The sequence below is a fragment of the Mauremys mutica genome, chromosome 3 (genome assembly GCF_020497125.1).
Source record: "Mauremys mutica isolate MM-2020 ecotype Southern chromosome 3, ASM2049712v1, whole genome shotgun sequence".
In the NCBI taxonomy this organism is placed as follows: Eukaryota; Metazoa; Chordata; order Testudines; family Geoemydidae; genus Mauremys; species Mauremys mutica.
In genome coordinates this window covers 190,128,746-190,144,753 of record NC_059074.1, presented here as the reverse complement: position 1 = coordinate 190,144,753, position 16,008 = coordinate 190,128,746, and the positions used below count along the sequence as shown (strand labels likewise).

Here is a 16,008-nt window from a genome sequence, read left to right as displayed (position 1 = left end):
GAGCGGAGGCATAAGACTTCTGCATAGACGACTCTGGTCTCCAGCAAGTTTCCTATGATCTGGGAGTTCTAAGGGACAAACTCTATGCCCATTCCCAGACCTTTCCCCAGTAAAATGATCTGTTAGAAGCATCATGACAGGAACACTTTGGAGATTCTTGTTCCTGATGTGGGTTTATCAGCCTAGGGGAACAATTTGGCTCAAAGTTCATTGTTATTGAGCTATCTTCTGATAGAGGCCCTCATGCTGGGAAGTGCTGCTTGAGATATTGGCAGTATAGGAACGCAGTCTTAGAGGTGGGAAAGCAATTTCTATCCTACTTTAATGCTAGCTTAAACAGTAAATTATTAATCTCTAAAAGCATCTTTTTATTGTTTAATCAGCATTAGAGAAGCTTTCACAGTGAGCTCCTATAAGGAAGGTGTGAGTTCTTAGTAAATTGGCCTGTCATTGGCGCTTGGGTCAAGAGTGGTAATGCTATATTTTTTTTAATGAAATGTGCTACTTGTGTGGCAAAGGGTTCTCACTATGTAAGCTTCCAGATTGCTGAGCTGAAAAAAGTGTGGACTGCTTTCTCTTAATATTTTTGGCATCTTTGGTTAGGTACACTTTCCACTGCCCTTAATTATTTGATGTACTGCCTACATACTCTTGTGACTTGAACAAGTATATGCCCTGTCTCACAGTGAGAGGGCTAGCTGCTCCTCCGAGTTCACCTCCACAGATCACAGACCTCATGGTTTCACCTCCCCTGGGGTGAGTGATTCTCCTGGTCTTAGACTAGTCCTGAGGCTACCACCTCACAGATTCAGTGCTCACGCCAGCAGGTTTGACTAAGTTTGGCACCTTCAGTTCTCCCCTTCAGAGTTTGTGGCCAGCGGACCAGACGGCCTTCTTAAACGAAAGTATTATTTAATTTTAACAGCAGGAATAAAGCATAATATAAGAGAAAAAGAATTTTAAAACAATGAAAGGTTGGGGGGAGGGATAGCTCAGTGGTTTGAGCATTGGCCTGCTAAACCCAGGGTTGGGAGTTCAATCTTTGAGGGGGCCACTTAGGGATCGGGGGCAAAAATTGGTCCTCCTAGTGAAGGCAGGGGGCTGGACTCAATGACCTTTCAAGGTCCCTTCCAGTTCTAGGAGATTGGTATATCTCCAATTATTATTATTACCTATTACATCTTCACTCATGTGTTTTACCTCAGTCCTCACCCCCTACCCTCTGTGAGGGGAGTCTAGGAAGGCATAATTTCTTCATACCCATCAGCCAGGGTCCATGTGAGAGAGTCTGTTCCCACAAACAGCTCCTCAACACACTCTGACCTTTGGACAAAAAGCATCTTCATACCTGTTTTGTAGTCCTTTTGATATATTGGTAACACAAGCATTGGCAATTGGAACCCAGGCTAAACAAGCTATGTAATTTGGCTGGAGCTAATATGGTAGGATCTTCACAGTTAATAGCTCAGGCAATATCTCAAACACACTGAAGTGTTTCCCTGGTGGGTTTTCTCCAGTCATTCTTTTGCCTTCCTTTTTATTTCCTCACAGCCTTGTTGATTTAACCCAATATAGACATAGTAAGCAAGTTTATAGTATTCATAAATTATTACAGAACAGCACCATGTCCTTCACACCATGTTCTGTACACTTTATAGTTTTGGCCTGTTTATACACAAATTTTATGTTAGTGACAGGTCACTTATTTTTAGTATGAAATGTCAGAGGTATGATTGTTTGACTGATTCATATACAAGTTTCCATTGTTTATTTTTTATGATTCAGAAAACAGGGCCTGTCACTGGCAAAAGAGGACATTGTTCAGCTGAAAGAAACATACAAATGGATTATTCATCCCCTGTTCTCGGAGGAGCTGGGTGTTCCTGCTGATGGAAAGGTGTTGTTTGAATAATAAAGTTGTTGTTTTCCTGAATTCATATAAATTACTCATAACATTGATGGGTTCTAATTAGACAGACAAGTCTGTCACTGGTCTTGTCTGGTAAACAAAAAAAGTGCTCTTTTACCTCAAGTTAGCTATCGCAAGTAAATTCTAGTGGAGACAAAGCAAGCAGTAGTTTTTATACAAATTAGCTGGTAGAGTTAAAGACTAAGGAGTCTTTTCTTAGTCATGACATATAGAAACAAATGTCTTTAAACATTAAAGATAGCAAGAGACCTTCTAGAGCCCACAAACACTGAGTCCCTCTAGTCATAAGTGTACCATAAAAATAAGTTATCTAAGGCCTTGTCTACAATACATAGTTCTGTCAACAGAACAGTGGAAGTGTACACACGTCAATGCTCTTCACGCCGATGTACTTCCCTGCTACGCCAACAAAATAAAATCACCTTGATGAGAGGCGTAGAGCTTTTTGCGGCAAAGTTAGTTCAACACAGTGTCAGTGTAGACACTGCTTGCTTATTTTGCCATAAAGGCCTCCAGGAGGTGCCACACAATGCCTATCCTGACTGCTCTGGTCAGCAGTTTGAACTCCACTGTCCTGCAGCCAGGTATAAAGGCATCTGTCCCTCCCCCTCTAAAGGGCCGGGAATTTTTGAAATTCCACTTCTTGTTTGCTCAGCGTGGAGAGCTTACATTGCATCTTTCCAGCTGACCATGGCAGCTCCACACACTAAATGATCTCCCGCATGGAGTACACCGGAGTTGATGGATTTGCTGGCTCTGTGGGGAGAGGAGGCTGTACAGTTCCAGCACAAGTAAACAAAGCCTGGTTGAATGCATTACATAAAGACATGTTACTGGGGCTCATTGTCTAAATGCTGCTTCAAAGCCTCCCTGATTCAAATAGCCCCGTTGTGCCCCTCTAATAGCTCTAGTTTCTGGCTGCTCAAAATCAGCCACCAGGTGATCCACCTCCATGCTGCATCCCTGGGGAAACTTCTCCTTAGCTTCACAAATATTATGCAGTGTACAATGGGCTGATATGACCATTGGAATATTTTCCTCATTTAGGTCTAACCTGCCATAAAGGAAGCACCAGTGAGCCTTTAATCTGCTAAAGGCACATTCAACGATCATTCTGCATCTGCTCACTCTATTCTTGAAGCACTCCTTGCTGCTGTCCAGGTTTCCTGTGTAAGGCTTCATGAGTCATGGGAGTAAGGGGTATATTGGGTCTCCCTGATCACTATGGTTATTTCAACATCCCCCATTAGAATCTTCTGGTCTGGAAAGAAAGTCCCTGCTTGCAGCTTTCTGTACAGGCCAGTGTTCCTGAAGATTTGTGCATCATGCACCTTCCTTGCCCAGCCCTTGTTGATATCAGTGAAATGACCCTGGTGATCCACAAGCACCTGCAATACCATAGAGAAGTACCCCTTTCTATTGATGTATTCCGTTGCAAGATGGTTTGGGGCCAAAATGGGGATATGTGTCCCATCTATCACCCCGCTGCAATTAGGGAATCCCATTGCTGCAACACCATCCACTATTTCACACACATTTCCAAGAGTCACAGTTCTTCCTAGCAGGATGTGATTAATGGCCCTGAAAACTTGCGTGAACATAAACTCCATGTTGGACTTTCCAACTCCAAACTGATTCGCGACCGACTGGTAGCAGGCTGGAGTTGCCAGCTTCCATACAGCGATCACCACATGCTTCTCCCCCGAGAGAGCAACTTTCATTTTAGTGTCCTTGCACCACGGGGCAGGGGCGAGCTTTGCACACAATTCCAGGAAGCCAACTTTGCGCATCCAGAAGTTTTGCTGCCACTGTTCACAGGGCCAGTGCAAGGATGTTTCGTGCCCTAGGGGAAACTTCCACCTTGCGCCCCCGCCCTGAGGTGCCCCCCCCCCAGCTCACCCCTTCTCCACGCACGAGCACCCCGAGCACGCCGTGGCTGCTTCACTTCTTCCGCCTCCCAGGCTTGCGGCGCCTAAGCTGATTGGCACCGCAAGCCTGGGAGGCGGGAGAAATGAAGCAGCCACGGCGTGCTCGGGGAGGAGGCGGGGCAGGGGTGAGCTGGGGCGGGGAGTTTCCCTGCGTGCTGCCTCCTCCCCCCTTACTTGCTGCAGGCGGACCTCCCCGCGCTCCCCTGCCCCAGCTCCTTCTGCCTAAATGCCGGCAGCGACCGGGGTGGCCGAAGATCCGGCCGCTGCGGTCGCTTCTGAAGAAAATGGCGCCCCCCAAATCCCAGCGCGGTCGCCTAAATGGTTGTACCGGCCCTGACTGTTCATCATTCCATACCTGCATGACGATGTGATCACACCACTTGATGCTTGTTTCCCGAGCCCAATAGCGATGGTCCACCCTGTGCAACTGCATCATGAATGCCAAAAGTAATCTGGAATTGTTTCTTTCCATGGCACGCAGCTCGGCAGGCATCACGGATTCCTGTTCAGATTCACAGCTCATAAATACTGCATGATCCGTCGCATTGTGTTTACAACACTTATTACAAGACTAGAGAGCAGAGCTGGATCCCTGATTTCAGGCAAAGATGGTGGGCATACTGTTTACAGGGGCTGTTGAAAAATGGCGTGAAATGTGATCAGAACCCTATGGAATAATGGGACAGAAAAAACTGCATCATGGGACGGTGAACCCATGATGCACTGTGATCCATTCCTCATTCCTACAACTACTAGAGGGAGAAGGTGGCGAGTTGCATGGTGGGATAGCTACCCATGGTGCACCGCTCTCTCTCTGTCGATGTTAGAGAACCAACTGCGGATGCGTGCCGCGGACGCAGGGAGCATTGTGTGAACATGCACAAGCGATATTACTATTGTGGTTTATGATCGTCAGTGTAAATTGCGTTGACTTAACTCTGTAGTGTAGACATAGCTTTATAACTTAAAATCATTTAAACATTATCTAATCCTCTCAACAGCCCTGTGAGGTAGGTTGGTATCTGAATAAGTGAGGTAATGAGAGAATGATTTGCCGAAGGCAAGGGAACTGTGGGCAGCATTGAGATGACTCTAGAGTTCCTGGTTCTGTTGTCATTGCTTTTCTTTTATGGCTTAAAGGCATCCAGTCATTGCAGACTAAATCCTGGGGTGAACTGCTTACAAGATTGACTGGTTTGGTTTTGTCCCATGATTTGCTAGGCTTAGTGACCATAATAGGTAGGCTTGGCAGAATTTGGTTTTTTAAATGTGATATTATCTGTCAAAATTAATGTTTATTTTAAGCATTTTTTTTTCAATTTAAATTTTCAGTTTTAGGAAATTATGTGGGAGGTCAGACAGCAAGGGGATCAGATAATCATTTAATGACAAACTCAGACAAGTTTAAACTTTGTAACTGTTAAAATACCAATTGTCAATATCACATGTCAAAATATGCAAAGTTAATATCATTAAATCAAACTCTAATATGTTCTCAAGCAGCATTTTTCTTACTTTGCCTATCTGTAAATTTCTATTACCCATTGAAATAGTTTTTCCATTGGTTTGTGTGTGTACGGTGAAATCAGTGTTTACTGACATTTACCAATAAAGATCTAATCCTTCCAAGCCTAATTGGCTTTGGGCTGTTATTCTCTCTCTGTGCTAGTTCCCCCTTGTACAAAATGCTTGTAAAGTGCATTGAGATGGTTGAGTGCTATAGAAGTCTTATGATATATTTCTGAAATGGCTTCTCGGTGACCCATTTAAAAGTTTCCCATTTATGCTGCAATTCTATCTTCCTCTTCTCCTCTTCCTTTACTGTTTTTCTGTAATATATCAATAAGGATCCTTGAACCATTTGTTATACATTTGGTTAATAAATTGCTAGCACTTAGTAAAAGGAAATTGTTACCGTTCTTTTTTGTCTTAGAGCTTGTTCGAAGTGAGTGTGGTCTTTGCTCACCCGGAAACTGATGAGGATTGCCATTTCCTGTAAGTTGCAATACCAATAACAAGATCTGTATCTGAATATTGTGCAATATTGTTAGAGTTTGTCTGTAGCAAATGCTGTGTCTCCAGTATTTGTGATCTAGAGTTTGACCTGAATCCAAATCCAGGTTCCTCTTTGCAGCTTAAATCTATGGTATCTCTGAGGGGCCGAATCTGCACACCAAATCCAAACAGCCTAAAGTTTGGAAATGTTTGGATCTGGATTGTCAACCTTAATTTTAGAGTGTGTGGATCTAGAATTTTGATTTGGTCCATTACAGAGAAATGAAGTTGGGTCAGGCATTTGATTTAGGCCTGTTTGTACTGTTCATATTATAATAAATGATGACTTTACATGGTGTGTGAAGTACTTTTGATAACCTTTGAGCATATGTAAAAAAAAATCCATTTATATAATACTGAGGTTTTCTGCTTATTTTGGGGATTTGGGTTTGGAGGGAGGGATCAGAAGTGAGTTAGTTCTACTTAAAGACAAGACTTTAAATAAAACCCCACACAAAGTGCTACATAATCACTTGGTCCTGCTCTGCAGAGTGGCTGCCATAGAAATCCTTTTCCCACTGGCAAAGAAATCCAGCATTTCTGGAACTCTGGGTACCATTTAGTCACATCCCTTAACAGCTAGAGGGAGCATGTTGTGAGAAAATGGTCTTCTTGCTTGCCGTTTTCCCCCCCAAAAGCTAGAGCTTCACGCAGTTTCACTGTACATGTTCCTGGTAGGTGTTAAATCAGAGCATGGAAGGTGCCTTCCCGTACAACTTCTCTGACCAGGATACTGTCAGTTGGCAGCTGCTATCTACCCACAAGATCAGAAACTAGAGCATATCTCTGGCCTTTCTGACTTCCTTTCATCTGTTGCTGCCCTTACTGCCTTACTTACTCCTCTTCTGAGTGCCTGATTTTTCGCTTTGCTGCCCACAGGCCACATCCCTCCCAAGTCTCTCATTTTACAAGAGCTTCTTCTCTGACTGAGAGGACTTCACATTAGGAGGTGACCCAGGGGGGAACAGGGAAGAATCAAAGTTCCCTTATTTCCCTCCCCAGTCAGCTTTCTGTGGCTTGGAGGGGAAGCCCACAATTCTGACTGCTGGCAGCTGGAGTCCTGCTGGCAAAACAGTGCTGTGGTAGTGGCCAGGCCTTGCATCTCCGTCCTTATTCCACCCTCCTCGCTGTCCTACCTCTCCCTCCCCAGTCTGTCTTGTTCCCTTCCCTTGCTCTCTGCCCTCCCCTCTTACTTCCTCCCTGTCTGTTGGACACCTTTTGAAAATGTTTATTCAGGGCAAGTTAGCAGCTAGCAGTATAATGTAGCTGAGGAGGGAGTGGTGGCAGGGGGAGGAGAAAGCAGTAAAGCAGGGATCTCAAACTCAAATCACCACGAGGGCCACATGAGGATTAGTACATTGGCCTGAGGGCCGCATCACTGAAACCTTTTCATACAATGATACAAAAGTAAGGTCAAAAATGAAAAAAATGAAGCGTAATATAGCATGCTATTAAAAGTCAATGTGTTAACTTTTTAAAAACTGTAATGCGAAGAGGGGTTTTAATAAAATATAAACACCTGTAAATATTCCTTATGCGCTCAGTAACACCGATGATGATCTACACTAACAGTCTATCAACACATCTGTAATGGTAGGAAATTTTTTGAAGTAGCTATTCATACAAAATACGTTGCCACTTTTAACAAGCGTTCTTCCCAACTACTCACAGCAAAGAATCATACGTGCTGAACTTCATACCTCAGACTGCTCGTCTAGTCCATGAGGCCCCGCCTCTTCCCATCCCTTCCCCGCCCCCATTCCAACCCCTTCCCCAAATCCCCGCGTGTCCCCACTCCTCCCCCCTCCCTCCTGGAAAGTCCTAAGTGCTGCCAAACAGCTGTTTGGTGGCGGAAAGCGCTAGGAGGTAGGCGGAGGAGTGGGGACGTGGCGCGCTTGGGAGGGGAAGGATGAGGGGCCTGGGAGTAAGGGGATCTTGGCTGCCAGTTGAGTCGGTGTCTATGGCGGGCTGCAGTAAATAACGTCGCGGACCGCGTGTTTGAGACCCGTGCAGTGGATGATGCCCACATTTCATCTAGCAGCGTGAGGGGCTTGAATTCAGGAAGGGGCTTTCTCAGTGCAGCCAGATTGGAGAGCTATGGTGAGACTTTTAGGTAATATAATATATTATGCACTGTGGCCAGTAACTCAGGGAACTTTCTCAAGTGATAATTCTCCAGATGTGCAAGTCTTCTCAGACAGAGGTCTGTGTCTAGGGAGGGCTGCGTACACATTTTAGTGCATTTTAGATTACTTCTAATATGACTGGTAAAATTTGATACTTTAATTATCAGGGCTTGAAAACTGATAGTGGATTTTTTTGTGTGGTAAGAAAGTAGGTTCTTGTTTAAGCCTGGAGAGGCCCTTCCATGCCCAGTGGTCTTTGGCTACACAACAGCTGATTCCCCTGAACAGGCTCGTTGTGTCAGTTTCAATAATAGAGAACATGGTAAAAAATTGGGTTTTTTTTTGAGCAGTCTGATTGGGAACACCCTTTTGAGAAGTGTTTCAGGAGCAGCCACCACTGTCTCTTCTGTCCCTTCTCAAACTGCTCCTGTGCTAACACCTGCAGAAGGTGTGTGAGAAAGTGATCTGTTTTGTGTGTAGTGCTCTGTGGTTTGAAGTGGAACATTTAACTTGTTTTTGTTAACTTATACTTGGAAACTAGATTAAAATAAGAATGATTATTTAAATTCTGGAAAAAGGAAGTCAATGTACTCTATATTATCTCCCACAAATGACATGTGTAGAAAGTCACAAGGGGTCTGCTGTTACAACCAGTTTCGTTTTACCCTGAAGTAGCCTTCAAGGTGCTGCTGTCATAACCTGAAGAGCAGCAGCAGGAGAGAATTAAAAAAGATGTGGCATGGACAAAAGAAATTATGTTGTCTAACTGCATACATAGCAATCCACTAATTTGTAAACTTCCTTGACAAACATCCAGTACTCAGAAAAGCCTCTAGTGCTAAATGTTTTACTGATTAGAATTTTTACTTTTGTGAAACAGAAAATAAATAGTTTCCTTTTAGGAGTGTTAGAAAGAATCTCAAAGATCTGGATGACCTGATCTTACCTTTTTTACATTAGACTGATTTTTCCTGTTCAGTAATAACATTCAGAGGTGTATTGGGACACCACTAGTCAGGGTGTTGCATTTTAAGCCACGATGCATGGGTTAGGAACAGGAAAAGAACCAATAGAGAACTAGGGAAGTCAGTGCACCTTGCAAAGGTGCACAATATTGTCAGTTATCTTTGTTGGCAGTCTCAGAAGAAAGGTCATAGGAGACTGATCTCCCCACATACCTCCTCATTCCAGCTCAAAACTGAGGGACATGGGTAGGAGTCAAAATGGGAAAGGTTTGCACAGCCACTACCTAGACTGTATATATTCTGTGGATAATCAGAGGATTTTAGTTTATGTAAGTCAAAAGACTGGCACTTTCTGGTGTCAGTTTAAGATTGAAAAATCTGAACTCCATCCCAGACTGGAGAGTGATAGAGACACTGTAGGGCATTGCTGCTAAAAAATTAGATCTGGTTCCTGAGTATTTTCATTTTGATAAGAGTCTTTTATTTAAGTGATCATATCAATTAATTTTCTATTTCTATTTAGAGCCACAGTATGTCCAGACTGTTTCAAGCCAGCAAAGAATAAACAGGTAAGAATCCCATATCTCTCATCAGCATCATTCTTCTGGGATCAGAATTCTTGTGTCAATGGTTAAAATAAAGGAAGGTTTCTTGAAATTCAGTAATTACTTTAATACCTATTTTTCTTTGCCCCCTCTCTAAAAGGTTCTCCAGTTGTTTCATATGCCTCCTTTTATTCACTCAACTCTCAACTTTTTGTCTGTTTATGATGGATCAGGACTGCATTCCCAGACCTACAGCAAGAAAGCGATCATTTCAAAAAACATTCTCAATACGTATAGGAATTTGGTTTGGATACACTAAAAATATCAGTATAGCAGGACCACTGCCCTACTGTCCATGGATGATATGGCTGAAATAAGGCTTAAAAAAAAAAAAGAGAGAGAGAATCTAGTCTTAGCAAAAGGGAAAAAAATCAAATTGTCCTAGAGCATTTTCCCCAGGCCACCATTCCAAATTAAACAAAACATATGCAGAATGGTATGCTGCTTCCTGTTTATTATGAGACCACATGGCTGCAGTAGTACCCACAACTGTTGTACACCACCCAACAGATGGTGTCTCCACTGAATCCGCCTTTCCTCAGCCCAATCTTAAACTCATCCCTGTAGTGGCATGCAAAGAGCACCTGTGAAGCACAGGGAAGGCAGACCCTGTGTGGGTTTTCCATATCCCTCGTCCTCTCCTCCCCTTGCATGCAATGAAGTGCACAGATTCCACTTTGTTCTCAGAGCTCTGTGCCTGCAGGGAGCAGGACTTGCCTTTTAGTGCCAAAGATGTAACATAGCCACACATGATTTAGGAGATGCAGGAATAGGCATCAGTCTGTGTAACACAGTGTTCCATATGAAACTGTAAACATTACTCTGTACAAGTCACTCTCATGTGTGGAGCTGAGTTAGTGCCAGTGGCTGAAAGTAATTTTTAGAGTTGGAAAAAAATCTCTCTCCAGACTTTTTCTGATGTAAAAAGGCTTTTCAATTAAATGGAATGTTTGTGGGCAATTTCCATTTTTGCCAAAAACTTAAATTTTTCAGCAACCAAAAACTAAAATAAATTCATTTTTTTATTAGACTTGAAAAATTTTGAAGGAAATTTTTGACAAAAACAGAAGAATAATTGGTTTGAGTCAAAAAATTTCAGAAGAAAAAAATATTTTCCTGACCAGCTCTGGTAATTATAGTGCTACTTGTGAAACATAATGGAAAAAATATAGTGCAGTGAGACTAACAATATTTTTTAAAATACCACCTAGAAGGCTTTTGCTAAGAGGCATTATATCTTTGGGACAGGAACTAACTAAGAAACTCTTTATCCAATGATGATGATAACTTACTTGAACCCATATAGGCCAGCTGCGTATTCTACCCTACTGGTCTTCCTGGGTAGCTATGATATCCCAGAATGATACATTCTGGCTGTCGCAAGGTAGCTGACAGCATGACTTTGGAGGAGCCTAGAAACAGTGGGAAAGTTTCATTTTTAGATAGGTATTTATGTGCTGACTGAGGCTAGATACCATGGAGATGAGCACATTGAAAGTACATAGGCACTATGCACCTGGAGAGAAAGGGATTCAGCATACGTTTCTGAAGTAAATTAAATTTGCCAGTCTTATTTGTTCATCACCTGTAAATTTACATTTTTACAGAATATATAAGTACAAACCTATCTAAGATACTTATATGCCTTCTATCCCCCTACTATGTGAGTGCCTCACAAGCTTTAATACATTTAACCTCACAGCACCTCTGTGAGGTAGAGGAATTCTGTTATCCTCACTTTACACACAGCCTATATCTCACTTCTCTATGTCTATACTTACCATGGTGTGTAGAGTACATACACTACATATCCCCCTGCACAGGTATAAATAGCAGTGCAGACAGAGAGGCACGGCTTAGGTGAGTAAAGACACTCCTGAACTTTAGGCTGTGTACACTACATGGTTCTCCACAGGCCCACGCAGTGCCTCCCACATCTCCGCTGCTATTTTTAGCACTGTGGTGTCCCACTGCCTCCCTGTTCCCGGAGCATTTCCCACCGCAGTAAAAGATTCCAGCAGTGGGGAAAGGCTCTGTCAGAGAGAAGGCGGTGTGGAAAGGTTTCAGCAGCTTCCTGCTTCTGGAGCTTTCCTCCACTGCCTCCCCCCGCCAGAGCCTTTCACTGCCATATGTAGCCACATACTGCAGTGTGAACACAGCCAGCTTTTCACTGCAGCGTAGCTACCCATATCTTAAATGCCACCACCAGCGTAGACAAGGCCATAGAGAGACTAAGTGACTTATCCAAGATCACACAGGAAGGCTTTGGCAGAGCAGGGAATTGAACCCAGGCTAGCACCATACCTGCTGGATATCTTGCCTCACTACCAGATGTGTGTGCACAAATCCCCAGTAGGCACATGTACATGGCTCACAAGTCACCTACCTTCTCTTGTGCTGTGCACATCTGGTGGTGTTCAGAGCAGGCACCCAGGAATATCACTTTGTTGATGGTAAATCCAAGTGGAATTCTGTTTTCAAAGAAATTAAACTGAGGAATGTGTCCTAGTCATGTACTTAAATGGCAAGTTGTATATATTTTTCCTTAGCAATAGACTGTAATTGTTTCTTAAGGGTTTGTTTTCTCTCTCAAAAGTCCTTTCCACCATGGAAAATCTGAGACATACGTTAGCCCAATCATATTTAGTCTTCCATACATAACATCACTTTCTACTATCTATTGTAAACAGGACATATCGATCTATAACATTTGTTACTATTAAGTGTACACTGGGGCCAAGATTTTCAAAAGTTGGAGCCTAAAAATAGACTCCGAAGCCCATATGTAGGTGCCTAAATTTGTAGCCTTATTTACAGAAGTGTTGAGCACTCAGCAGCTCCCAGTGAGATAAATAGGGGCAAGTGGATGCTCAGCCCTTTTGAAAACGACTTAATTTAGGTGCCTAAATATGGCCTTACAAGTCTAATTTTAGGCTCCTACTTTTGAAAATTTTGGCCTGAACCCTCCAGTCCCACTGACCCTTTTTCTTGCTTTTACATATTTTTTCATATAATCTAAAATGAAGAAAGTTGTTAGAGATGTGTCTGGCAGCTCCTTCAGCTTATGGAGGGACTGAACTAGCGATTATGTGTCCCTGAACCTTTGAAGGATCTGGGATGGGATTTTTCAAAAGCATCTAAATGACTTAAGATCACAAGTCCTATCGAAAGTCATGAGACTTGTGCTCTTAGTCACTTAGGCACTTTTGAAAATCCCATCCCAGATTTATACAAACAAACAAACAAACATAAAATATTTTTTGGGAAAAGTTATGTTTTGTTGTGAAATGATTTGTGGAAGGGAACATACTTTGTAGTGATATTTTTCCACGCTACCTCTCCCAAACGCCAGTATTTCAATTTATAGGAAGTTGGATATAAACCATAGAATGAGATAGAACAAGTAATTATATTTTTTGAATATCTTCTAGAATCAAAGAGATGGGGTAAAAAAAGAGTCTAAATCCCATTGATTTTATTATGAGTTTTCAATGCTTACTTACACATAAACTTTAAAAAAGTGTAGGCCTCAATCCTGCAGATGCCAATGTTGAGTAGCTTTACATACACAAGTCAAGTTACTCATGGCAAGATCAGAGACACACTGACCAGCGTGTATTGTTAAAAGAGCAGCGATCATGATTAGTAGGGTGTCAGCACATGCTGATATTGCAAACATTTTCAGGCATAGGAAAATAGGATACTTAAACTTTAGGTATAAAAAAACAATCTATATTGGTAAGAGTATTTGAGTTCTTTTTTTTCTCATATGGCAAAATGATGTAATTACCCTACCCACATCCTTTCTTCAGCCACTCATATTTCCTTGACTCAGATATTTTATTTTTCATTTCACTGTGCAGTCTGTTTTCACAAGAATGGCAATTATAAAGGCTTTGGACAAGATAAAAGAAGAGGATTTCCGTAAGTAAGTATACATTGAAATTGTGTGTTTCTTAGTATTGGGCTGCTTCTGTACAGAATTAAGATGGAGAGGAAAATGTTAGAGGGAAATACACAAGCATCGTTAATTGTTAAAAATCTACTGATATATATATGTATGTATTGGTCAGGAAATGTTGCATTTGCATGTCTTTTGATGACATTAGAATGTGTCATTGTTATCTTTTAAGAAATAATCTCACAATGCTTCAATTAGATCACAAAGAATTGAAAAGTGAACATGCTGAAAACAGTTCCTCCCTCCCCCAGATTATTTTATGATTGGCAAATTTAGGGCTAGATTGTACCACAAGAGCACAACCTTAGATTATTACTGCATAGTCAAACTACCACAACTCCATTGCTGCTCCCCTGTTGTACCAGCAGTAAATTACTATGTGCTCTGTGCTTGGAATGCTTTACACTGAAAATATATAGTATAGTAGCAATATTGCCAACCCCGGCTATTTGACAATCATGTGTCAGGTCCCAAAAAATCAAGAGATTTAAAAAAATATATTTTAGGTTTTTTATTTGCCTTCTGGCTTTTGAGCCTGAGAGTTCGTACTTTCAAGCTTTTCTCTGAAACAGTGAAGATTACTTATTTTAAAAATGATGCTAAGATTCTCACATAATTCCATGACTCTGGGAGTTGGGAATTTAAGAAAAATACCAAATATTTTGAGACTCGCAATAAAATTAGGAGGTGGCAACATGGTAACAGAAACTTTCTAATATGCAACTTTGCTGAACTGCACATAAATCATTGGTCTTTTCCCCACCTCTCAGCAAAGATTTAATAGCAGATTATGCAGCTAGGTTCTGTACAGTATTAAGAATTTCATTATTTCTGTAAAACGTGCTACAATACATTTTGCTAGTATACTTTGAAGTATACTTACAGTTATAATATCAGTTGACAAAATAAATTAACAAGGTACATTTTGCATTGTATTATGCTCAATGTGTTTCATGATTCTTCCCTTAATGATTCGCAAGGGGTGTTGCAGTTTTTAATATGAATAGGGAGGCTATAATGTAGTCATACTTTGTTTACATGGAAACAACTCCAGGGATTAATTTTTGCTATAATGATTCAGCATCATGTTTTGAAATCGCTTCTTTTTTAATCTCTCTCTTTTTTTTTTTTATTCAGACATTTTCCATGTCCCCCAAGTTCACCAAAGAATATCTGTGCTGCTCTGGAAATTCAGTGCACTAATGGTGCAATTTTTGTGGCTGGTAAAATATTTCTCTTGCTGTTATTTTCTTTAAAATATGCTGTACAATCCCTACTATGTAACCAAATGGACTCCTGCTATTTATTATTACTCTTGTTATTAAGCATAGGGAAAAAGAAAACAGATATACAAGAGTGAAGTTCTAATGAACTTCTCTAGAGAGGAAAAGAGATTACTTTTAACTTGCCTTTCACAGTTCCATAGCATTTAAGGCCAGAATAGACCATTAGATCATCTAGTCCAGTGATTTTCAAACTTTTTTTCTGGTGACCCAGTTGAAGAAAATTGTTGATGCCTGCAACCCAGTGGAGCTGAGGATGAGGGGTATGGGGTGAGGGCTGCAGGGTGGGGCTGGGAATGAGGGGTTCAGGGTGTGGGAGGAGGGTCTGGGTTGGGACAGAGGGTCGGGATGTGAGAGGGGGTCAGGGCTCTGGGCTGGGGGTGCAGGCTCTGGGGTGGGACCAGGGATAAGGGGGTTGGGGTGCATGACGGGGCTCTGGCTTTGGGGGGGGCTCAGGACTGGGGCAGGGGGTTGGGGTGTGGGAGGATGTCAGGGCTTGGGCTGGGGATGCAGGCTCTGGGTGGGGATAAGGGGGTTGGGGTGCAGGGCTGGGTCAAGGTATTGGGGCACAGGGTTGGGGCGCGGGGTTATCTCGGGCAGCTCCCGGTCAGCGGCGCAGGGGGGGTGTTAAGGCAGGCTTCCTGCTTGTCCTGGCACCGTGGACTGTGCTGCATTCCGGAAACGGCCAGCAGCAGGTCCGGCTCCTAAGCTCTTGTCTGCAGGCACGCCCCTCCCAGCTCCAATTGGCAATGCAAAGCCGGTGCTCAGGGCAGGGGCAGCGCACAGAGCCCCGTTCCTGGCCCCTCCCCACACACACACCTAAGAGCCGGATCTGCAGCCGGCTGCTTCTGGGCTGCAGCACGGTGTCAGAGCAGGTAGGAACTAGTCTGCCTTAGCCGGGCAGCACCGCTGACAGGACTTTTAATGACCCGGTCGGTGGTGCTGACCAAAACCTCCGCGACCCAGTGCCTTACATTCTGCGACCTAGTAGAACATAAGAACATAAGAACATAAGAAAGGCCGTACCGGGTCAGACCAAAGGTCCATCTAGCCCAGTATCTGTCTACCGACAGTGGCCAATGCCAGGTGCCCCTGAGGGAGTGAACCTAAAAGGCAACGATCAAGTGATCTCTCTCCTGCCATCCATCTCCATCC

The 16,008-nt window shown here is 42.8% G+C and overlaps 1 protein-coding gene across 3 annotated transcripts in view; it reads left to right on the top strand.

The window, feature by feature from the left end:
- Positions 1-16,008, top strand: part of PUS10 (pseudouridine synthase 10) — a 69,624-nt gene that overhangs the window by 37,239 nt on the left and 16,377 nt on the right. For all 3 annotated transcript variants that reach the window (XM_045012011.1, XM_045012012.1, XM_045012013.1), the window contains exons 6-10: positions 1,786-1,897; positions 5,792-5,853; positions 9,528-9,573; positions 13,473-13,537; positions 14,708-14,793. In XM_045012011.1, coding sequence (XP_044867946.1) covers positions 1,786-1,897; positions 5,792-5,853; positions 9,528-9,573; positions 13,473-13,537; positions 14,708-14,793 — 371 coding nt within the window. The remainder of the gene's footprint in view (positions 1-1,785; positions 1,898-5,791; positions 5,854-9,527; positions 9,574-13,472; positions 13,538-14,707; positions 14,794-16,008) is intronic.